The sequence below is a fragment of the Lissotriton vulgaris genome, chromosome 1_1 (assembly GCF_964263255.1).
Source record: "Lissotriton vulgaris chromosome 1_1, aLisVul1.2, whole genome shotgun sequence".
NCBI classification, from domain to species: domain Eukaryota; kingdom Metazoa; phylum Chordata; class Amphibia; order Caudata; family Salamandridae; genus Lissotriton; species Lissotriton vulgaris.
The window spans coordinates 511,922,358-511,947,132 of record NC_141685.1 but is presented as its reverse complement, the minus strand read 5'-3'; the positions used below and the strand labels follow the sequence as shown (position 1 = coordinate 511,947,132).

General features: G+C 44.8%; 1 protein-coding gene across 2 annotated transcripts in view; it reads right to left on the bottom strand.

Moving 5' to 3' along the window:
* Positions 1-24,775, bottom strand: part of RNPC3 (RNA binding region (RNP1, RRM) containing 3) — a 190,875-nt gene that overhangs the window by 125,606 nt on the left and 40,494 nt on the right. For both annotated transcript variants that reach the window (XM_086953886.1, XM_086953885.1), the window contains exon 3: positions 4,859-4,977. In XM_086953886.1, coding sequence (XP_086810012.1) covers positions 4,859-4,977 — 119 coding nt within the window. The remainder of the gene's footprint in view (positions 1-4,858; positions 4,978-24,775) is intronic.

Genomic DNA, 24,775 nt, shown 5'->3' with positions numbered 1-24,775 from the left:
GTCGGTTTTGCCGGGTCGAAGTACGACAGGGTCTTATCCGCTGACAGCGCGGCCTTGGTGTTTAGGAATGCCATGTTTTGTTCTTCTCCCCACTGCCACTGGGTGGTAGACTTGGTGAGTTCTCGGAGGGGCCTGGTGAGGTTGGACAAGTCCGGGATGAATCTCCCGCAGAAGTTTACCATACCTAGGAAGCTTCGTAATTCCGATATGTTTGTCGGCGCTGGGGCCGCTTGCACGTCTCTCTCTTTGTCTGGGTCAGGGGCGACCCCCTGGTCCGAGAAGGTGTATCCGAAGAAACTGATTTTGTTCTGGAGAAACTGGCACTTCTCCCGGTGCAATGTTAGGCCCGATTCTTTGATTCTTTGCAACACACTGCTCAGTCTTTGGTGATGCTCCTCGACGGTGTTTGCGTATATGAGCAGGTCATCGCTGACGTTTAGGACTCTCAGTACTTCCCTGATGGTGTTTTGGAAGACTTCGGCGGCGCTAGATATCCCGAAGTTGAGTCGTCGGTACCGTCTGAGGCCCACATGGGTGGAGAAAGTGGTTATGTATCGGAGTCCGGGTGTAGGGGCAGTTGATGGTAACCTGACCGGAGGTCCATCTTGGAGAACCACTTCGCTCCATTCAGTTCTCCCAGAATGTCATCAATAGTGGGTGTCAAATGTCGTTCCCTCTTTACTGCTGCGTTGGGTAGGCGCATGTCAACGCAGATGCGGACTTGTCCTGGCTGCTTGGGCTTTCGCGCCACCACGATTGGCGATACCCACGGGGTGGGCCCGCTGACCTTATCGATGATACCTTGCCGCTCAAGAGTTTCAAGCTCCTGTTCTACTTTCTTTCTCAGATGGAATGCTATTCTTCGGTGCCTGAGGGCCACCGGTTGAATGGACGGGTCGATATGAAGGGATACCTCTTTCCCTTTTAAACATCCTATCCCTTGGAATGTGCTTTCGAATTCTTCCAGAATCGTGTCCAGCTCCTCTTCCAATACGGCCATTGCGAATGATATTAGTTGGAGTTCTTCGGCCACCTGGCCACTGAGAAGCATGCCGCTGCCCTCTTTAGTCACGTATATGGTTGATGGGACTTTCCGGTCCTGGTGTTGTAGTTCTGTTTGGAAGCATCCAATTAGCGGGATTGGGGTCTTTTGTCCATAGGCGAAGACTCGGATCTTTGCCGTCTTCAGATCTGGTCTTTCCCGCCGTTGGTTGTACACACTTGCTGCCATGAGTTCAATCGAGGCTCCTGTGTCTATCGTGGCTCTCACCTCTTGGTGGTGTATTCTTATGCGGCACTTTGGTAGACGCCTCTTCTTCCTTTATGGTTGATCGATGGCAAACACGTATGTATGTATGTATGTATTGGCATTTATATAGCGCACTACTTACCCGTAGGGTCCCAAGGCGCTTCGACCGCTGCGAAACCCTTCCTGGCTTCCCGGAGAGATGGTCCCTTAATGGGTATCTCCAGGGTGAGACCAGGCATCCCCGGCAGTCTGGTGGGGCCGTTAGTGAAGATGAGGCAAGCTAATGCCCAGAGTTGCCGAGTGTGATCGCTGATCAGAGTGGGCACCGAGGCGAGAGAATTATCGAGTCCGCTGACCCTGGTCCAGAAACCTGCCGCGACGGGAATCGAACCCTGGTCCCGGGCCGTCCTCTGCCCTCGGGTCTGCCGCCTCTAACCAGTGAGCCACACTACTGGTGTGTCTGGGTAGTCATTTGAATCATCGTCCATGTCTTCGCTGTCTGGGCTTTCTCTGATGACATGGGCTGCTTCGGGTTTTTGCTTGGAGGACCTGCAAACCGATGCAAAATGGTTCATTCGCCCACACGAGCCGCATTTTCTTCCTCGTGCGCGATGTGGCGTGCCTCCGCAGTATCCACATTCTTTACGACGGTCTTGCGGTATTCCTCCTCCAAATTGGCGCTTTTTAGGTCGGACAACGTTGACCTGTTCAGCCGTGTTAACTTGTTCCGCTTTGACTGGTCTATGGAGTGCCGCTTCCATGTGTGACGCTCTCGCTTGTGATAGTTCTTTGGAGCGGCCTAGCTTCAAAATGTCCGCTAACGGTTTCCGTCTTCTTGGAGGATCTTTACTCTCAGGTTGGATGAGTAGCACCCCTGTATTGTTTGGCCACATATCTCCTCCTGCTCGTCGCGGAAACCGCATGTGCTGGCGAGTTCTTTAAGCCTACCATGGAATGCGTCCAGTGATTCTTCGGCTTCCTGTCGTGCCTGCCTGAAGATGAATCGCTCATAATCTTTCCTGGCCATGGGCTCGAAGTGTGCGTTGAGGAGCGTGACGTAGGTGTGTGGAGTGGCCACCACCGGGGTCTTAGATTGTGTGTATGTCCTTCCCTCCTAGATGAAGGAGAAGTGCCCTGCGCCGTTCCAGCACCTTCGAAATAGAACTGTAACCGCTTCGTCTAGTCCTTCCAGCGTGGTGCCAGGGACGCCGGTGCGCCGTCGACCACAAACGGCTCGATGGGAGGAATAGCCACCATTTTGGCACGTGGTGTTCTTCAGCACCTCGACAGGGTTGTTGGAGCAGGGGTTGCAGGTGGCGGAGTCTCCCTGGCACACTTCTGCGGTGGGCCGCTTGAAAGTGCTGTGCAGGAGACAGCTGAGCGAGAACCAGGCTACATGTAGAGGTGGAGCGCTCTCTGGGGCTTTCTCTGGCTGGTTGCAGGCCGCGCTCTGCCCTTGCCCTGTGCAGCTGGTCGGGGCACTGTTTCTGCCTACCTCGCCTTCTGGGGATTACGCTTGCCGCCACTCCTCTCACCTGGGCACTGTTGCGGGGGCCTCCGGCTGTGCGCGTCGTCATGCGCTGACGCTCGCGACAGGGGCAGACAGTTCTGATCGTGCCCACCACATGTGGGGCTGCTGACGGTGATCGTATTACCGCGCACCGCCGTGGGGTAGACCTGGTCGGACGGCGGGGCACAGCATGGGTCCGTTCAAACCCTCGTCGCCATTGTCAGGTCTCGTGTTATGGATGCGCAGGGCCGCAGGCGCTGCGCGGAACACAAGGACCGGGGACACTCATTTAGTGATCCGCGTGGTCCGGACTAACCCCGGGACCACGCCTCCTTTATTTATATACTACGCGGTGTGACGTATCACGCCCGCGTATGCGCACATCTACGTGCGCGAACAACTAGACTGCCGACACGCAGTCTGTGGATATTACAGAGCTGTGTCTAGGCCCAACAGGCAGGAAGGGACATCAGGGTGCCTGCTGGAAAGGTGGCGGAGGGAGGTCAGATACCCATGATGCTACGAAACAGCTCAGGACCCGGAGGAAGAAGCAGGAAGAGAAGCGCGAGGAGGGCGCACAGCAATGGAGAAGGGAAGCGACCAGACCGCCACAAGGACCAGACCGCAACAAGGAGCGGACTGGCGCGAAGCCCCTCCTAGACCCAGAGGTCCACATGCCTCGCCCGTCCCATAGCCAAACATGGATCGGAGGACCGAGCAGCAGAGGCTACCCAGCTGGCAGGGAGAGAAAGAAGGACTACACGCAAGGTTTGACCCAGGGGGGTGCGGATTCAACCAGGCACTGGCAGAAGCGGGTTGGGGTACACCAGGCAGGAAGAAATACTAGGGTGCTGGCGGGAAAGTTGGCTGACAGGGGCCAGATACCTATGACGCTACGAAACAGCCTAGAAGCCACCACACTAGGCAGAGGATAGGTGAAATCCAGGGAGGGAGGAGGCAGACGACACCCCCCGTCTCCCAGGAGCAGGACATACAAGCAGCCTTGAGGAAAGAAAGGAGGCCGAAGATCAATATCGCACTGTGCAGCCTGGACACAAAGGACCAGATTCAGACCACCATAGACCCCCCAAGATGTGCCTAAATGAAGATTTATATACTCATATATTAAATATCTTTTTAAACTTGAACCATAATAATCTAGGACTACTGTTTTTCTATACCGACCAATACCCAGGTCCTTTGACTTTACTGGGTTACCCCATTTGTTATAATTGTACAAATAGGGAAGGCAAAGAAGATGACGGTGCAGACATATGTCTGGCTCCTGCAAAATCAACTCTAAACTGATTGGTTCTTAACAAACCTCACCATAATGCATTGGATCATACTTGCACAGATCCATTTATGATGCACAGGAAAGTGCTTTATTTCTAAGGATCATCACTTAAAGCTTTCAAAATTAAACATGCCTTGTTCCATCCAAAGGAGAATATTCTTCAAACTGTTGCGGAAGGGAGATATGATCTATTACTGCGAGACCAAAGAATAAAGGACAGTGATGAATTAGACTGGGTAAAAGGCGTAAACAGCTGGAACACATTTGTGGCACCATATAATTTCCAAAACGAATAAAGCTTAGCTGTAAATGTGTTCTGAAGCACTTCCCAATGCAATTTCTAAGTGACTTAAACAAAACCGGGTTAGTCTTTAAACCAGCTTAAAAGACGTAGGGTCAAAAGAAGTGCTAAGTAGGACTAAAATGTCTCATGAAATAGTAGAAAAGGATAATAAAAGTACCAGCAAGAAAATTTGTTCCAAAACAGTCTCATTTAAGAAAGAGGTTTCCAATTAAATTAATGGTGAAGCCTAACAAAAGAAAACAGATGATTTAACCTCAAATAAAAATAAATTATGCACCGTACACTAACATTAACATTTTCCCATTTAAGTGGATTAACGATAGCCAAAACTGGTTGATTTAAAGATTGTTATCCAGCAAAACTCTAGTACAAAAACATATTAAGTTAAATCCATACCCAAAACATAAGACCAAATATGCAGATTTTATTAACTACATTTTATAAACTACATTTTAAATAAATGAAAAGCACATGAATCACATCTCAAAATGTCCATACCTTTTCTTTTTGTCAGAATATGAAGGTTGATCGAGTAGTTGTACATGATCATGTTCCTTTGCAAACTCAACAACTAAGGAGTGCCCACAAAGTGTCAACTGATGAAGCCTGGATAAAGCCTGCGTTCAAGAAAGACAGCACAGGTAAAATAGTTAGAGACTTTGATCTAAATGAAAGTTGGATTGTACAGGTTTCAGGTTAGGTTCTGTCTTGGGAATAGGCAGTATTCTGTAGCAGTTCTCAGTAACAGCCTCACTAGGATAACGCTGAATGTGTTACTAATCCGGAAATCGAATTCTTCACTGCTGTAAGCTTTATTTTTATGTAATGGTCTTACATGGCACTGATCTAATGTAAGGAATTAGCATGTTTTAAATAGAACAAGTATCAGAATACAGAAGAGCACGGTGGAAAACAATACTTATTTAAATGAACTGTTGTGAGCATCATAATGGATTGAGAATAGACAAGGTTTCATTGAGTCACAAGGATTTCTGAAGTGACATGGTGAATAATATAGCAGTGTTCATGTGTTGCCCTCAGATTTCTCAAAAATTACTAGTTGGAGACAAATTGGAAGTGAAACCATAATAGATATTGTTAATTCCTTGACACCTCACCAACCTCTACTCCATTCTTCTCTTCCACTCCTTTTCATCCTTCTCCTCTCTAATTCCGCCATTCCTCCCTACCTCGGATGCAGAACCATAAATCTAAAGACCCACTGCCTTTCAGTAGTGAGTCTGTAAAAATTCAGTTGCGTTTTTCTGTTAAAAGAAAAAAAGTCTCACTCATTGAACTGAGTTCTAGATTACATAAATATGCTTAGGGGGCTTTTTAAGTTAAATACACTAATAGATTTTCAGTAACAAACACTTGAACTAAGACCACCCTATTAAGATTAGGTGTAAACATTTACAACAGGAAAGGCTAATAAAACAAAAACTAATTGATTCCAAACTTGTAACAAGGAAAAGCTTGAAGCAGAGCTCTCTCTTTCAGTAGGAAAGTATCATATTTCTTGCAGGTTCTCAGACTCTCCCCGTCAATTGTTGCATTCACTGAGGCAAGAATTAGTCTTCGGTTTGCTTATAGGACCTTTATGAATACAAACCAGTTTTAATGTACTGAGAATAAACGTCGCTGCGTGATATGTGCTTCCTGTGAAGCAGCCACAACTGCGACTGCAGTGCAAGCTGTGCTTTTAGTCGGCGGAGGCGAGAGCCCGCAGTTTCAGGGGCTTTGGTGCCCCCCACCCCTAACGCTTGGGAACTGCAGCGGAAACTAGGACGTACCCCAACCCCCCTTTGCAGAGGTCGACCTCACTTGGGGTCACATGGAAAACCAGGAATCAGGAGACTTGGACATTTGATGCGGCGGGTAAGGCTAGTGCTGCAATCCCGTTTGCCTCGCACAGAGGCGGCCAGCGTTAGGCTGGTGCGGCTTGTGCCTTCGGAGGTCTGCCATGTTCACTGTTTACACCTCAGTCTGCACTGTCCTCTCCTATTGCTGCTTGTTGTCTCCCGCCTAGTTCCAGCTCTGGCTTCTGGTGTACTCGTGCCCCCACACCAGAGATAATAAATAAATAAATAATATAAATATACTATAATATAGAACACATACTTTTGGGGAAGTGTGGCAGCGGCACCAGAGAGGGGCCAAGTACAAGAATAAGAACATTCATTTTTCTGCAAAGGACTTCTGGTAATCTCGCCCCTTACCCCAGGTCTTTGTTCTAGGCCTCCAGGCTCCTGAAATAGCGCACAACTAGAATGGTAAGAGAAACAGGGGGAGGGCAAACCTGGGTCAAACCCAGCAAAAAGAAGGCTGTTATATCCATCACTCAGACAGGTTTTAGGTGCGCTCATGGCACGGCCGGACTGGCCATCCGGGCAAGCGGGCAATCCCCCGGGAGGATGGAGCCCGGTTTGACACCTGGAGGCCGGTTGCGCACCCAGGAGTTGTGATGCACGCTACGCAATCCCGGCGTCCTTCATAAGATGCTTAGGCCCGTTTAAAAGACAAATGCATGGATGAATTAGGAGAAAGCCTCCCATAACGCTACCAACATGTTCTTTTTCTCATCAGGCACACTATTTTTACACACATGCATGCATGATTAGAAACTGGTTAGAAATAGGGCTACGAGGTACTGAGCTAAACTCTTATGTAGTTGAATATTGAATTAAATCTCCTTCTGAACAACCAACAAAACTAGTGTATATAATTGAAAGATTGAGCACTTAACATTCGCCTTTCAGTTTTATTTTTCCAAAATTATCTTGGGAAAATCATACTGAGCAATGTGTTGGGGTCACTCACTCTGTGCAAATGGGGGCTGAATTAATTTTTTGCCAGGGCTGTTTAAGTTCTCAGTCTGGCACTGGCTCATGGCACAGAAGACAATCTGACGATACTCTCCTCACTTTATAAAACAGCGCACAGTAAAAAGACCCCCGCTATATGTCGCCTTGAAAGACTTAAAAACTGCATTTGGTAAAGTGGACAGAGGGAGGCTGTGGCAGAAGCTGTCGCTGAACATCTTCTAAGAGCCATAAGATGCCTATATACGGAAACCGGGTTAAAAGTTAAAATCACATCTAACAGTTACCACCCACAGAATCAAGACCACCACTCGAGTAAAACAAGGCTGCATTTTAGCTCCGCTATTGTTTAACCTTTACTTTGAAGACATCAACAAAGCACTGGGGGCTGCACGTGTGGTACCTTCTAAGTTTGCAGGCCTTCATATACAATGCCTCCAGTATGCGGATGATACTTTACTATTCGATAGCACTGCGATTGGGCTACAGCGATCATAGGCGGCCCCATCTTGCTACGGTGTCAAAAAAATAAACTTGAAGTTAACTATGCCATGGCTAAAATTATGGTTTGTGGAGTCAGAAATAAAAGTGTGGCCAAATGTAACTTTTCAAAGAATAATGTGGTCTTGGAACAAGTGACGAGCCTTAAATACCTGGGTATATATTTCAACAAGTTTTAAAAAGTTGGCTTCCAAGATGAGTGGGCCCCATTTAACATTTAAATCTGTAAAGTAATTAATGGCAGATTTATGCCAACAATCATGTACGGCTCATTGATATTTAAAGACCACATTTCGGGTTGGCTTGATAAAGCCAATTAAGATGTTACAGACATCTATTTAACCTCCCTGATGCAGCACCATCCTCACAGCTGCGACTGGAATTTGGGTTTTTAAAGCAAAACATTCATTTTAAAGGCTAGATTCTTGGGATATTACGGGAAACTCAGCACCAAGGTCTCTGAAGGAAATGATGAGGCGAGGCATCCACGAAACGCATTAGTAAGGAAACCAGCTTGTGGAAGGCAATGTAAGCCCTGTAGGCGCCCAACATCTTTGATTATAAACTAACCCCAAGGCTTTCTGAAAAACTGCTGGTAAAAACTGTGAGGTTACAATCTAGGATTGAGGACATACAAGAACTGTCTCGAAAGCTCCTGCCAGCTTATGTGACTCATTGTACCAAGAGCTAGGGAAAGTTGTGTACTTGACCTCCCACATTAAATAGACAGTTAAAAAAAGAGCTGCTGAGGTGGAGATGCGGTTTAATTCCCCTAAATGCCTACAATAGTAGGAGGTTAACAGGGTCTATGGAGTAGCATTGCCTCTTATGCAAATATAGGAAGGAACGTCTTGCACATAATATGCGTTTGCCCAACTTTGAAAAATGTAAGATGTTTCTAGTTGGAACTTCTGTTCCATAAATTTGGCATTAGACAATGCAACATGGCTAACTCCGCATGTAGGAGTGATGTGAACCTGCAGCTATTGGCCAGATGTGTGAAATTCCTCAAAGAAGCTAAAAAACTATTGATTTTAGTATCAGAGAGCTTATACCTATCATCGCCATCTAAGAGTTATTTATTTTTCAGTCTAACTACATTGAGTGCCTTGACTTCTGTGACTTCTCCTATATTGATTTATTGTTTTAACAGTAGCCCATATTTTGTTTAGACCGATACCTGTAGGCAGTTGTTTTTCTGTCACAGGTGTTTATGGAACTCTCACTGCGAATGTAGTTTTACTTCTGAGGATACATTAACTGGGTTTTGGAATATGGTTTATTGGGCTGGGGAGTGCATGCCATGCCCTGCACCTAATCTGATCAGTGGACCCTAGCACAGTTGTAGTACTCTTTAGTAGGTCGTTGGTATCCTATTTTGAGTCTTTAGAGCAGGTTGTCACTTCTGACAAAAATAAAATTGTGTATGGATTTGGTTTATTTCTTTTTCTGTATTAGTCTTAGAGATTTTATGTGACCAGCGCTGCACCCTGCACTTGAGTGGATTTGGTTCCTAACAGAGTCAAGTACTGCTATTTCTATTGAATGATTAGGCCATGAATTGTTTTATCTTGATTGTGTGTTTTATATTGTGATGGTTTTAAAACACTTGATACAATAAAAGTCTTATTTATCTATCATATAAAATTCAGCGAGAGAAACTTGGTAACTCACTTCAAGTGGAAAATTACACTAGCACAGGTCAAAAGTAATTTTTGACGAATGAGACATTGGCCCTTATCCAAAGCTTGCAATAGTAAATCCAAATTTTCACAAGCTACAGATGTCAGATGAGTAGAAATTAAAACATAAATGCATATATAAATAACAATCATTCTGTATGTCTCAAAATAAACATCTCTGCACTCATTTCGGTAGTCTGCTCAGCTCAATTTCAAATACTGTAGCTTGGTGAACAATGCCCCTTCACTCACAGCCCCATTACCTCCCTACTCCATTCATAAACTCCTCCCATGCAATCTTTGCTTTGGTCTCCTCATCTACAAACATTCATCCCTAGTAATTCTCACTCCTCTGTTTATCCTATCTACTCTTCTAGTTCAACTCTAACTCACACCTTTTTACTTCCTCAACTATTTTTTCCCCATTTACCCACCCATACCACTAGCAAAATCAAAAGAAATGAGTATCCATATTTGTCAAATAAAAACAACACAATACTTATTCATTTTATGTACAATTGAAACTTCTGCAAGCATGGTTCTAATAATCATATTTTTAGTTCCATAGCACTCAAATGGGAGGTGTACTCAATTACAAGAAGGGTCTTAAAGTCATAACGTTTATTTTATCTAGATTGGTTGTATTATATTTACACAGTGATTTGCTCGGCACAATTCACTGATTCGGAGAACACAAGGGGTATGGATTTAACACTACCAAATCTATTTTTCTAAAGGGAACTACAAGATTACAATACGGTATGGTCCATCATAGCGTAATCTAGAAATGTCACAACAGGCCTGGGCTTAAAAGGTAAAGTCATTGACTAAGCAGAGTCAGTCACAAGTGCAACATTTTCCAGCCATGGGACCAACTTAAAATCAAAGTATGCAAAACAAGAGCATTGTAAATTGTATACTGAAACTATGGTTTTCTCTTCTTTCACTTGTATGTTGTAAATCTAAGGTTGACAGTTGTATCATAATAATCATTAAGTATGTTGCAAGAATCATTCTTTTAAGGCATCTGGATTTGCTTAGAGGTGTACTGTCCTGCTGATTTTACATCACATTAAAGTTTAAAGAACTGAAACGTTGATGATTTGGATAATCTGACTGACATCTTCCAGCCCTATACCCCTGGGCGCTCCTTGCGCTCCAGTAACCAACAACTACTGAAGGTACCTAGAGTTAAGAAGACCAGGCAAGGTGGCCGTGCGCTGGCTCATACCGGACCAACACTCTGGAACTCATTGCCGCCGGAACTAAGGTCCCTCACCAGCCACATGATGTTTCGGAAAAACCTAAAAACTTACCTGTTCCCCAGTAACTAACTGTCTTTTTCCACCATTGGACACACTATTATACCTCACCTTCATTTGCAGCCACAGCGCGGAGATACCCCTTCGGGGGTCTATTCTGGCGCTTTATAAGCATATAAAAATAAATAAATAAATCAACCCTTTTCATTGTGAGGAAAATCGACTGTAAAAATGGCATGTGCGATGTTACTATTGTCTTACAGAATGTAAGATTTTTTTGCACTATTGTAAAAATGTGTTATAAATCCAATTCCTTAACACGAATCCCTCAGTTTATCTTCCATTTGGCAAAGACGGGCAACAGAAACATTAGGATTTTATGTTACCTCAGTGTGTAGATTAAGATTGAATTTTCTCTAAATGGATTACCCTTGAGATTCTCAAGCACTATGCCCAAGCTCAATCTGACTTGCATTACGTGTCTGCAAGATAAAATATTTTATGTTTGGTTTTGCTTTTTTAGTGCAGGCAGAGACACCACTTGATGGTAGCTTCTTTTGCCACTGATACATATTGATTTTATATTATTTGCTGGTTACACAAAATAACAATCGGGCAAAAAGTGCATGATTTCGTGATATATTTAACACTTTTATAAAGTTATATCAAGAGAATTCTTTAATAACCTCCACGTCGTCATCTTGCCCAAAAAGCATCACGTACATCATAAATTACACTCTGAGAGCCACATTTATAATTAGTTATGTCAAGTCATTCTAAAAACACGTCATGTTGCTAACTTTGACATCATGCATTAGCAATTCTTATAAAATGGACGACATACACACTTCACCTTCAATATTTTCCAGAGTGACAATACAATAAAAACGATTGATCCTGAAGAATGTCTAGTCTTATTGTCAGGTCATGAGCCAGGCAGAAACATGCCATCCTCTCACCAATTAGGTTGAAGTTTCACTCCCCTCTCAGTTTAAATCTATTACTTGGTGACACCTGATTAACGTAACTGTCCATTCCACCAAAAGAAAGTTTAATTTTCGCTAAAGCACTTAAACTACACTCTACTTACTACAGCCACATTATTAGCTCCCAAAGGGACTTAAACACCATAAACACCACTCCGAGAGCTTCTCCCTTGTTGAAGAGAGTTGCAGCCCACACAATCAGTGTTTGGGGCTGGTGTGAAAGGGATCTTATGATAAAGCATGCCACCTAAGATGGGGTTGAAGGTTCCGTCCTGAACATAGGAATTTGTCAAACATAACAGAGACAGCTCCATTTGGGACCGATTTAATATGACTGTTTTACACAAGACCGTGTATACCTTTTTGTGCAAGTGGATTGAACAGCGATTGTAAATAAAGAACACTGGAACTCTTTTGGTTCCCACTGTACATCATCATTACTCTCTGTGTGTGGCGTAGTTATTAGCGAGTACCTGGGCTGGTAGGACGCTATAACTGACGACAAGATAGGCAATTCGAAGGCCGTACACTGAAAGCGCTCTTCCAGAGGGTAAGTTGTGGCTCAGCAAACTGCTCATTAGCAGGAACCCAGTACACTTCAGCCAAAGTTACATCAAAAACCAGGCAAAAGATGGAGGGTAGTTCATCAAAATCCCATTTTCCTACACCATCCCTCTATGGGTGACTTACTGGCAACACAAAATATGGACGGAATCTGAAGCATTCACCCCCAGTGACGGATCTGGGTTAAATCCATCGTTCTTTTGCTTGCCATGCCACCCAGTTTTTGACCCAGCCATACACAAATCAGTTTTGACCCTTTTACCCATGGGAACAGTTCAGCCTGAACTGCCACACCAGGTCCTCCCTGGACCGGAAAATAAGCATCCTGGGACCGGTTTCGGGGTATCACCCCTCATCAGCTAGGCTAGCTTGATTACAAAGGCATAGCAAGCATGTGAGCAAACTGCCATAAAAAAAACATGATATTGGCAATACATAGGCAGCATTGATAGCAACTTTTGAAGAGGTCATAGGTGCAATAGATGAAAAGTATCTGAGGAACATGGCTGGTGGAGAACTGAAAGGCGCCGTAAAAAAGATACCACAAGACGTACAATCAAATCAAAATAGCCTTCAATGTGGAGTTCTGGACTTTTTGGTTCCGTCCAGAGGTGTCAGGGTACAACACCCGAAGACCCCGGAGTTCCACCTGCCTTGGTGCACAAATGAACAGAAACACGGGCTTCTCGATGGTGGCGTCAAAGACCAAAGGTTTATTACTGCAGGGACACAGAAGTCACAGAATCTACACACGGGCAGAATCTAGGAGACTGTTCAATTTGTACAAAGTGGGTTGCTCCTTATATACTAAAAATTGTGCTCTAGGCAAATATTTCACATGTCGGTACATTCCCAAACCTTTTGTGTCTCTAAACAATAAATATTTGGCGTTACACAGGAACTGTCGATAATATCTGATACCAAAACATCACGAAGAGGGGTTCCCACCAGTCCATCACAATCCCTTGTCAATATTGCATTCAAGACCCGGACCGCCTCATCGTAAAGTTCGTTACCTCCCCCTAATAAAGGCCCAGAAGGAAAAGGAGCAGAGCCAGGTGCAGAAGATAGAAAACGGGATAAGAGATGTTTGTGGGTTGTAAATGGGCAAGGCTACCGGCTTCGGCCGCCTAATCATGATCAGGTACAATGGACAGGAAAACCAGTTCAGGTGGGCTGGCCTCGGGCAGAGGAGGCAGCCTTTGTCGAGTCATGCAGCTTCAGCGTGATCTGGTTTAAGGTGCACGTGTCATGTAAGAGGTGAATCTCCGGCTAAGGCTACGTTTCTTTAATCAAAGTGAAGTGAATGAAGTGATCAGAGGCTATTGCATATGTGAGGGCAAGGAAACACAAAATGGCGGCCACGATCTAAGATGGATGCCGTGTGTATATCAGAAATGTGTCAGTGGAAGGAGTGCTCTTGCTCGTAGCGTAGCGAAAACACTAGGATATACTAAATGGATCATTTGCGGTTCACTGATACCATTTTTATGTATTTCCGACAAACTTAAAAACACGGGTTCAAGTCGTCACGGAACCGTCACGGAACCTCAGACCCTCCTTTTGCCCTTACATAGGCAATTACTCAATCTATGTCTGAATCTAGTTCTATGTTCATCAGGTCAGTGACATGTTGTTGTATCATCATCCTTTCTCGTGTCTTTTCTCCAAATGCAGGTGGTTTTCTAAAACAGGTTGTAGCACAAAGACTACACAGAGCAGGACCACACTGGATAATCAGACAACATGAGAATAGTAATATTAAGATGACACCAATGACCATTAGAACCTTCCATCCCCACGCTGAGATCAGAGTCCAAACCCACTCCATAAAGGACCAGTTTCCCTTGTCTACATGTATGGAGTCCGAAATCTTGTGCAACTTAGAGATCGCCTCGTAAACTGTTGGAGCATTATTAGGAATAAAGACACAGCAGCTCGATTGGATCATTCTGCATACCCCACCTCGATCTGCAAGTATAACATCTAGAACCATACGGTTCTGCAATGTCATGAGCCTATCCGCCTGAAGCTCAGCTGTCAGATTGCTAAGGGCACCAGCAGTTTCGGTAATAGTAGATTCAACTACCCGTGTTAGCTGACGTATGTTTCTACTATTGGCCATAGGCCCCCAGAACGGAAGGAAGCCTTTGAAGAAGTCTTCAGCTTCCTGACCAGCGGTATCTTCCTTACTGAAAACACCTCTAGCTACTCTCGTTCTGTGGTAATCAGGTGAAGCAGTGTATGTCGGAGGCAATAATCGAGCAATATAACATGATCCTGAGAAGTCGGCAGGCAACCATGTATAAGCTCTGTCTTGACAGATGAAGTAGGTACCCCTGGCAGTAAGGAAGGCAGGGGAAGAGTTAGCCGGAAACACATAAGTTTCTACGCACTCACTCCTCCCTAGCTGAGCTCTCGGATTTCTCCCATTACCTTGCAAACAGACCTGACCTCGGTGAGGTACGACCCAGATTGGAGTTGAGCTTTTACGCTTGCTTTCTCCTAAACTAAGGCGATACTCTGAAGTATTCCAACTTAAATATACTCGCAATTCGTCTCTAGGGTATGATGGAGTATTATTGACGTCTTTGACCATGTCAATAATTCCCTGGACTAAGGCTTTGTTGGCAGAGTTATATTTAGTGGAACGTGGTGGACGTGGAGGATAGGTCTCAAGAGCATAAGCAAAGATGGTTTGAAGGGCCTGAAATGATCCATTATAGCTGTAAGGCAAAACCAAATAGGGAATACCTTTATCCATAGTGTGGGGTATCAAGCCACACACCCAGCAGTCTGTCGTGTTAACTACCAGTTGGTGTTGGTGCAAGAGCTGTACAAAAGTATTATTAATGAATTCTGAGCGTCGAGCTTGCTCATGTTCCGGAAACGAGTGAAAAGAGTGTATAGAAGAAACAGTAGAAATAGCAGGATCAAGGGGAGGTACTGTAGATACTGGCACAAAAATCAAATTTATGCTAAAGACAATTCCACCCACCAATGTTGCTAAAACAATCAAAAATGTAATGGCACATTGCATCAAGAAACATTTGCTATGAAGAATTCTATTTAGTCTGTTTCTGCGAACGTAAATCACATTTTCTCGTTGCAGCGCAGGAAGTTCCATCTTCTACAATCCGCTCGCGACCACTGATGATGTGTACGTAGATGAAAATGCCTCTGTCAGCCCTGGGAGTTCCCAGTACTAACAGAAAGATCGACCTTGTGTCAGACCCCTGCAAATTCAAACTAGGCACACAGCCACGACCCTACGGCTACCCAGACGGCAAGGCAATTTATTAAAAACAATAAACAATAGCAAACTTCCTGGCTGAAAAGCAAAAAAGTCCAATGTATATAAATATCAAAATCACAATATGCAGTTGCCTGCTTTATTAGTTCTTTTTATGGCTTCTAAGGTGGTATCTTTTCCTTGCTGGTACTGTTTGATCGGAAAATAGTGTATCACTAGCAGCTGTTGCAGAGTTTAAGTTCGCAGATGGCAAAGTTTCTTCTGATGCTGGAGACAAATGTTCAATGTTCAAAGTAGTCTTTTCAAGAGGAGAGTCACGTTTCAAAGTGTCAGAAATCAAATCGGCATCGCTGAAAGGGACAAATTTTGGAGTTATTTCAGATTCGGAGGCACCAATTCCCTTCTTCACCCAGTCGTCGTAGGGCAGAGGCAGTGGAACACGCTTTACGTGAGAAGCGTGGATCCAGTTCTTCCGGCCAGCAACACGTACAGCTGTCCTCGTTGCCAGTAGGATTTGGAAGGGGCCGATGTAGCGAGGCTGAAGATTCTTTGTCCTCGCGAAGTTCCGGACCACAATGAAGTCACCCGGTTTCAGTTGATGCCCTGGACTCTCCGGAGGCTTTGGTAGTGCATCAAAAACCTGTTGATGAATAAGACTTAATTTAGCAGTCAAGTCGTAAAGGTAGTCTATCAACATAGGATATTCAATGGAGCAAAATTGTTTAGGCCTTGGCACACCCCAGACATTTGCCGGGCGGCCAAATACAATCTCATATGGAGAAAGCCCTATTCTAGAATGCACTGTTGCTCTCGTTGATAACAAGGCCAAAGGAAGTGCGTCTGGCCAAGCCAAACCTGTGGATGCTTGAATTTTGGCTATTTTAAGCTTGAGGGTGCCATTGTAACCCTCGACTAAACCAGCAGACTGGGGATGGTTCGCACTATGAAATTTTTGTTTCAATCCTAGACCAGCACACACACTCTGCATAACTTTCCCTATAAACTCACTTCCGTTATCTGACCATACAATCCGTGGCATTCCGTACCTAGGGAAAAATTCTTTGAGAAGAATTTTGGCAGTTGATAAAGCAGTGTTGTCCTTTAGTGGGTATGCTTCTATCCACCTGGAAAAAGCACAAACTACCACCAGGACGTATTTTAAATTGTTGCAGCGTTCCATGTGAATGAAGTCTAACTGAATTACTTCAAAGGGACAGGAAGGAGGAGCAAAATGACCAGCTGGAGTTGGAGTTCCCTTGCCAGGATTATGCATCAAGCACACCATACAATTTTTCACCACTCTCTCTGCACACTTACTGATTCCCTCATTCTTCCAAACCGGAGCTAACATCTTACATATCCCTTTAGAACTTATATGCGCTACTCCATGCGCCATCGTCACTACTGCAAGCACATACGCATCAGGCAACATCCAACGCTGCTGTTCTGTTAAATCGATCCAACATCCATTCGAGTCCAATTTGCCCGTACTTTCTCTCCATACGCGTTTCTCTTTCTCAGTCGCTTCTTTCTGAATCTCTTTCACACTTTCCATAGTGTCCTCACACATTCCAGACTCAGCAATCCATCTTGCAGACGTAGCAACATACATTCTACTCATCATGTCTCTAGCTGTTTGTTTAGCGGTTTCATCAGCAAAGGCATTTCCCCGACCAACATCATCCGTGATTGCTTTATGAGCACTGCACTTCACAATCGCAACTTCAGTCGGTAAGGTTAGAGATTCCAACAAGTCGTTAACTAGCTGACCATGTTGGATCTTAGTCCCATGGGACGTAATGAAACCCCTTTCTCTCCACAACCGGCCAAAACTATGGGCCACGCCAAATGCGTACTGACTATCTGTAAACACATTCACTCTCTTTCCCTCAGCTAAAACACACGCTCTCGTAAGAGCTATTAATTCTGCTGCTTGGGCAGAATTCTGACTCACTCTTGCAGTCTCCACAATCGTCTTCAAAGTCGTTACCGCGTAGGCAGCAGTCACATCACCATTCTCCAATTTAAAACATGACCCGTCCACATACAGCGTACCATCTGGGTCGGATAGAGGAGTATCCCTCAAGTCGATGCGACCTTTTGTCTCTTCCTCCGTTTTGAAATAACAGTCATGTGGCTCAGAATCACTCGACTCTTGATCAGTCGGCAACAATGTTGCTGGGTTCAATACATTGCATCTTTTGATCTGAATATGACTCGCTAATAACGTCAGCTCGTAACCAGATAATCTCGCACTAGTAAGGTGTTGTGTCTTCGTTCGGTTCATGAGTGTGTCCACTGCATGAGGAACCATGACCACTAGCATATTGTTCATCACCAAACCAGCAGATTGTCGAATGGAAGCTGCAGCTGCCGCTGTAGCCCTCAAACAACTAGGCAATGCTCTAGCTACCGGATCTAATGTTGATGAGAAATACGCACAAGGGCGTTGTTTATCACCAAACTTCTGTGTCAAGACACTCAACGCGCAACCTTCTCTTTCGTGAACGTAGAGCGTGAATGGCTTGCTGTAATCAGGTGTGCCCAATACAGGAGCTGAACACAAAGCTTTTCGTAACTCAATAAAACTCTCTTGACATTCATCAGACCATGGCACCGGACTCGGAACATTTTTCCCAGTCAAAGCTACCAATGGCTTTGCTAAAAGTGAAAAATTTGGGATCCATTGCCTACAGTAAGAGGTAATACCTAGAAAGGCACGTACTTCCCTCTGTGTGCGTGGAACACTCATCTGCGTAATTGCTTTTATTCTTTCTAGGGTCAACTTCCTTCCCTCCTTTGACAAGAGATGACCTAAGTAGGTTACTTCTTGGCAGCAATATTGCATTTTGGAAGGTGACACCTTATGATTCAAATTAGACAAATGATGCAATAGTGAAATTGTAGCTGCCTTGCAAGTTTCCTTGTCATCGGCAGCCACCAAAAGATCGTCTACGTACTGTACTAGGGCAGAACCTGGAGGAAGGACAAAAGAATCTAGCTGACTTTTTAAAGCTTGACTGTAAATAGATGGACTTTCACAATAGCCTTGTGGAGCGCGTTTAAATCTGAAGCTTCGACCTCCTAGACAGAAGCCAAAAATATCTCTGCTTTCCTCGGCTATCGGAATGCTGAAAAAGGCATTCTTCAAGTCGATGACTGAGAACCAATTGGCTGTAGCGGGAATCAATGTTAGCAAGGCAGTAATGTCTGGCACTACAGGAAACTGCGGAATTACAATCTTATTAACTTCTCTAAGGTCTATGACAAACCTATAAACTGGAGGCTTTGTAGGATCTGTTCGCTTCAGAATCGGTAATACAGGACTATTACAAACATTTCCTCGCGTTTCTTCAACCACACCTTTTTTAATCAAATCTTGCACAATCAATAAGAGTGCACGTTCACCTTCACTCGATATTTTATATTGAGGAATTCTTGGAAATTTCACATTCGCTTTCAAAGTTACTACATACGGTGGAATCTCTAGTAGACCTACATCATTGGGACCAGTCGCCCAAAGAGAATCAGGGAGTGAACGTAGCTCCGGCGGGAGTGCGTCCATTGACAAGTACATCGGAGAGGTGAGTCTTTTACCCAAAGTAAGCTGTACTCCTTCCGGAGAACAGTACAATGTCGCATATAGTCGTTTTAACAGATCTAGACCAAGCAGATTTTCATTACAACCTGTCGTCAAAATTAAGGGTGCTTTTAATTGACACGGTCCAACAGAAATAGACAAAGGACCAGATATCGGGTTGTACACAGGGGCGCCTGAAAAACCTACGGAAACATTTGTTGAGCCAGACAAAGGTGCGCCAGGGAGTTTCGCATGCATGATAGAACTTTTTGCGGCACCAGTATCCAACAGAAACGGTTCGACTACACCTGATGTTGCTACTGCGACATAAGGCCCACTCTGATCCACTGGAACTGATACTACTCCCTCTCTCTGTCCATGGCTGTCCTAGTACCCATTTTGTTGAAAACCCTCTTCAACTTCACAATAATCCTCAACAAGATATTGCTGAGATCTATTCTGTTGAGCTGACTGTACATTTCTTTGATCAAAGTGATTAGAAGGACGATCATTAGTTTGTGGAGGCATAGCACCTCGTCCCCGACCTCTAGAATTCTGTGCAAAACCACCACGACCTCTCTGAGCTGCTGCCGCATTATTTTGCGCTAAAATCTGACAATCATTTTTATAGTGACCCTCTTTCTTGCAGTACGCACACTGATTCCACTGGTATTGAGGCCTGGTCGAATTATAATCTGTCTTTTGATACGAATTCTGTTGCATATTAGTCTGATTCGTGCGAGGCGGATACGCCTGCTGTAAAAGAACTTTAGTTTTTAAATCTTTCGTTTTCTTCTCTGATTTCTCCTTTTCCTCTTTATCCCTATTTTCATAGTACTGTGCAGTCGCAAGTATTTGCGCAGTTGTAGATACAGCCCATGCACTTTCTGAGTCTTTCAATTTATTGCATAATTCAGGTAACAAATTATGCACAAATTTATCGACAAACAATCTCTGTCCTCCTTCAGTGCTCATATCCTGACCACTATGGTCTACAAAAGTCTCTTCGAACCTCGTGAAGAAGTCCGAGACACTTTCGTCTTTCTTTTGCTTGCATGCGGATAATTTATCCCAATTAACACGCAATGCTGGCATCAGAGTCTTCATTAGATCAATTATTCTACCTGGCAGATTAGCGATCAAAGGTTCAGGTTTCGCACCACCTATTTGTTGATTATCTGCTGCAGTGATAGCTGCCCAATCACCACCTAAAGCAGCCTGATGATCTTCTCTACGAATTTTAGCCCACACTGGTTGTGGAACTACATTACCAAACAACATATCAATGTCGGCTAAGTTCATTATACAAGCCTCAACTGTCTGTGTCAATTCCTTGTAATATCCGGCTGGATTCTTACGTGGATCTGGCAAGGCCTGTTTCACTGCTAACACTTCTGCTCGCTTCCATGGAATATGTATCCATACTCTTTGGAACTGTGCTGGAGCAGCTGCAATACCCGCATTATCATCACGTTGTACTGCCTCGCGCCAAATTGGAGGAACTTCCCTCATAGGATATTGGCGACTTGGCTTCATTCTACCTTTCTCTAAATCTCTCGGTGAACGAAGAGATGGATCATTCCTAAAACTCAAAATAAGTTCCATCGCTTCCTTTATATTATCGCCCACTATCATTCCAGCAGCAAACTCTTTCTGAATTTTAATTAAATCTTCCAAATCTGATTCGACATCGTCTTCTTCTATTTCCTCACGCAACAACGAGCACATCTCATCGAAGACGTATCGTTGCGTTGGTTCTCCCCATTGCATAAATGTCTCTAACACATCTTTCGTACTATATCTTCTAACTTTTGTAATCCATCTGAGAGCCGTGGAGTCTAAAACTCCCCGTTCTTCAGTACTTGGAAGCTGACTCCGTCTCTGAACAGAGTCAGGAGTAGGAGTCTTAATCAAGGTTTTATATATAGGCGACAGCATATTAGTAACAGAATCAGTAATTCTTCGACGAACAGAAAGTGGAGTTAGTACACTCGCAGACATAGAGAACGCAGTAGAGGTAGGAATAGATGACGAAACAGTAGGAGTATCGAGAAAAATAGTTTGAGGACCAATAGGTACAGTGGTAGGTATAGGAGCGGGCAGTGCAGGAAGAGGAGGAGCTGTAGGAACATTTACATTCACCACGGGAAGTATAGGAACTTGATTCTGAGGAACAGGAACACCAGGTTGTCCAGCAACCGGCAATTGAACATTCGGGATCAGTGGAGCCGTAGCACCTTGTGCATACGGTGGAGGCGACCGTAACAGATAAGATAGCAGAGGATCGTTTTCGGAATCCTCCAGTATCTTAGCCATTTTCGATGGCAAGGCAGGATAGCACTTGTCAATCGCTAAGTTACGCTCTCTAATGGCTACATCTATGGCTTTCTCACACTCGTTAGCCTGCAACTGTTTAGTCGCTTGCTCTAGAGTTAACTCTTCTAGTTCTTTTTGCTCTTTTTTCAACCTTTTCATTTCTCTCTGTTTGGATTCTTTCCGCCAATAACGAAAAGAGTCAAACATTGCCGGCCGGGCTTTCTTCCTAAACAATTTCGCTTCTAAATTGTCGAGAATCTCTTGTTCAAAACTACCATGCAGTGGCCAACTAAGGACACCATCCTTCTTACAATAACGGACCCATATCTCATTATAAGTTATAGGACCCACACCATACTTACAATATAGGTCATATAGGGGAGTCCCAATCGGAGGAACCAGACAGGAATCCTCCAATCGTGAGTCACGGTTGCAACCAAAACAAGACAACATTTTCCGACTTACCATTTTCAGTCCGGAACACAAAACAAACAAAACACGGAACAAATTTGTGCACTTGAACCAAGAACTTAGGCCTACCAAAACGAACTGATGTATCGATACCCAAACTGAACCAAATAGATTATCGTAACTAGAACAACCAAAGATAATCTTACAAAACCAAACCAAACCAAGAACCGATCAAGGATTTTTAACAATCCTCACAAAAATAACCAGCTAGTTATCACTAAATACTTAACTGAGTCACTGAAGACGTCACCAAGGAGAAACCCGTCACGTTTCGCCGTACTAAGGACTGCACCACTTCGGGTCCAAGACAGGGCGACGGTCAAGGCAACGGCCCACTGCAGCCGTCCTGAACGGGAAACCCTCGTGGAAGAGAACTTCAGGGCCACTTTTGCGATATGCCGGGATCGATGAAGTGGGGCGCCTCCCTCAGGAATCTTCACACGAAGCTTCTCGAACTCTTCAGGCTTTTGGACCGGTACCGAATGACGTCGCCCCACGTTGGGCGCCAATTGGAGTTCTGGACTTTTTGGTTCCGTCCAGAGGTGTCAGGGTACAACACCCGAAGACCCCGGAGTTCCACCTGCCTTGGTGCACAAATGAACAGAAACACGGGCTTCTCGATGGTGGCGTCAAAGACCAAAGGTTTATTACTGCAGGGACACAGAAGTCACAGAATCTACACACGGGCAGAATCTAGGAGACTGTTCAATTTGTACAAAGTGGGTTGCTCCTTATATACTAAAAATTGTGCTCTAGGCAAATATTTCACATGTCGGTACATTCCCAAACCTTTTGTGTCTCTAAACAATAAATATTTGGCGTTACACAGGAACTGTCGATAATATCTGATACCAAAACATCACGAAGAGGGGTTCCCACCAGTCCATCACAATCCCTTGTCAATATTGCATTCAAGACCCGGACCGCCTCATCGTAAAGTTCGTTACCTCCCCCTAATAAAGGCCCAGAAGGAAAAGGAGCAGAGCCAGGTGCAGAAGATAGAAAACGGGATAAGAGATGTTTGTGGGTTGTAAATGGGCAAGGCTACCGGCTTCGGCCGCCTAATCATGATCAGGTACAATGGACAGGAAAACCAGTTCAGGTGGGCTGGCCTCGGGCAGAGGAGGCAGCCTTTGTCGAGTCATGCAGCTTCAGCGTGATCTGGTTTAAGGTGCACGTGTCATGTAAGAGGTGAATCTCCGGCTAAGGCTACGTTTCTTTAATCAAAGTGAAGTGAATGAAGTGATCAGAGGCTATTGCATATGTGAGGGCAAGGAAACACAAAATGGCGGCCACGATCTAAGATGGATGCCGTGTGTATATCAGAAATGTGTCAGTGGAAGGAGTGCTCTTGCTCGTAGCGTAGCGAAAACACTAGGATATACTAAATGGATCATTTGCGGTTCACTGATACCATTTTTATGTATTTCCGACAAACTTAAAAACACGGGTTCAAGTCGTCACGGAACCGTCACGGAACCTCAAATGTCAAGTCTGATCCAGTGCCAAATATAGATTACAAGGATACACATTAAGTCAAGAACGGCAGAGTCCAAGGAAGACCATCAATGAATTTGTTGAGACTGGATGTTCTGGTGAAGTACAATAAATGTAATTATCAGTAAGCTACTGTCACGGGTCTGACTGTCAAGAGACATCTGAATATAAAGACTGGTGGTGCGCCACCCCCCTTTCACCTTGCGTCTTGTCTCAACAGCCGCAGACTTCTACGTGGCATGAGGAAGAAGGAGACCCCGACACGGAATGGCCATCAGGCGTGAATGTATACGGCTCCTTTAAGGCCGACGGCTGGGATTGTGGAGTCACGCCCCTAGTGACGGCCTCCATCACTCTCACACCGCAGGATAGGGACCCCTGTACTGTTAGCGTAGGGGTAGTTGATTCCCTGCCTGAAGATATGATCCTGGGGACCGACAATCCAGAATTCCTGTCCCTATTTAAGGAACACCTTTCCACAACCAGGAGTGGGGTGCATATACCATCCTACCTATCCCCCGAACCCTGGGTTATTGATCGCAGTTTCAGATTTGCTCAGGCTGAAGACAAATCCCTTTTCAACGCCTGGGAAATCGCCCATAGCTCAGACAATCAGACCTCTCCAGTATTTCCCCGCTTTTTGATCAAAAACGATTTGTTATACAGACAAGCCAACCAAGAAGCAGAAATGCAGCTATTGGTTCCCCAGTCTTTCAGAGAACAAGTGCTATTCTTTGCACATGCCCACTTGATGGCAGGACATGCCGGCAAGGAAAAAACCACTGACTGTATCCTGCGCAACTTCTATTGGCCGGGTATTTACAAAGATGTTCAAGAATTCTGTGCCCGGTGCGAGGTCTGTCAACGTAGAAACACACAGCGCCCTCCGGCTGCCCCCCTACAAAGGATGCCCTTAATTGGTGTCCCCTTCGAGCGAGTGGGCATGGATCTGATAGGGCCCCTACCAAAGACGGGGAGAGGCTTTCTATATGCATTGGTAATCGTGGACTATGCCACTCGGTTTGTTGAGGCTTTTCCCTTAAAGAACACTACCACAGCGGCCATCGCTGAAAAATTTGTGGAACTTTTCAGCAGGGTAGGTTTTCCTAAAGAAGTATTGACCGACCAGGGGACTCCCTTCACCTCAAAATTAATGAAGGAGGTGTGTGCCTCACTGGACATAAAACACTTGAAAACCTCGGTGTATCATCCCCAAACCGATGGTTTGGTGGAAAGATACAACCAGACTCTGAAGCAAACACTAAAGAAAATGCTGACGGCGGAAGGGCCCGCCTGGGATCGGCTCCTACCTATCGCCCTTTATGTGATAAGAGCCCAAAAGCAAAGCAGCCTAGGATGCTCATCGTTTGAGTTACTGTATGGGAGGATGCCCCGGAGTCTCCTAGACATCACTAAAGAGATGTGGGAAAACGAAACGTCCCAGGAGCAAAAATCCATGTTGGAATATACCTCTCAGCTCC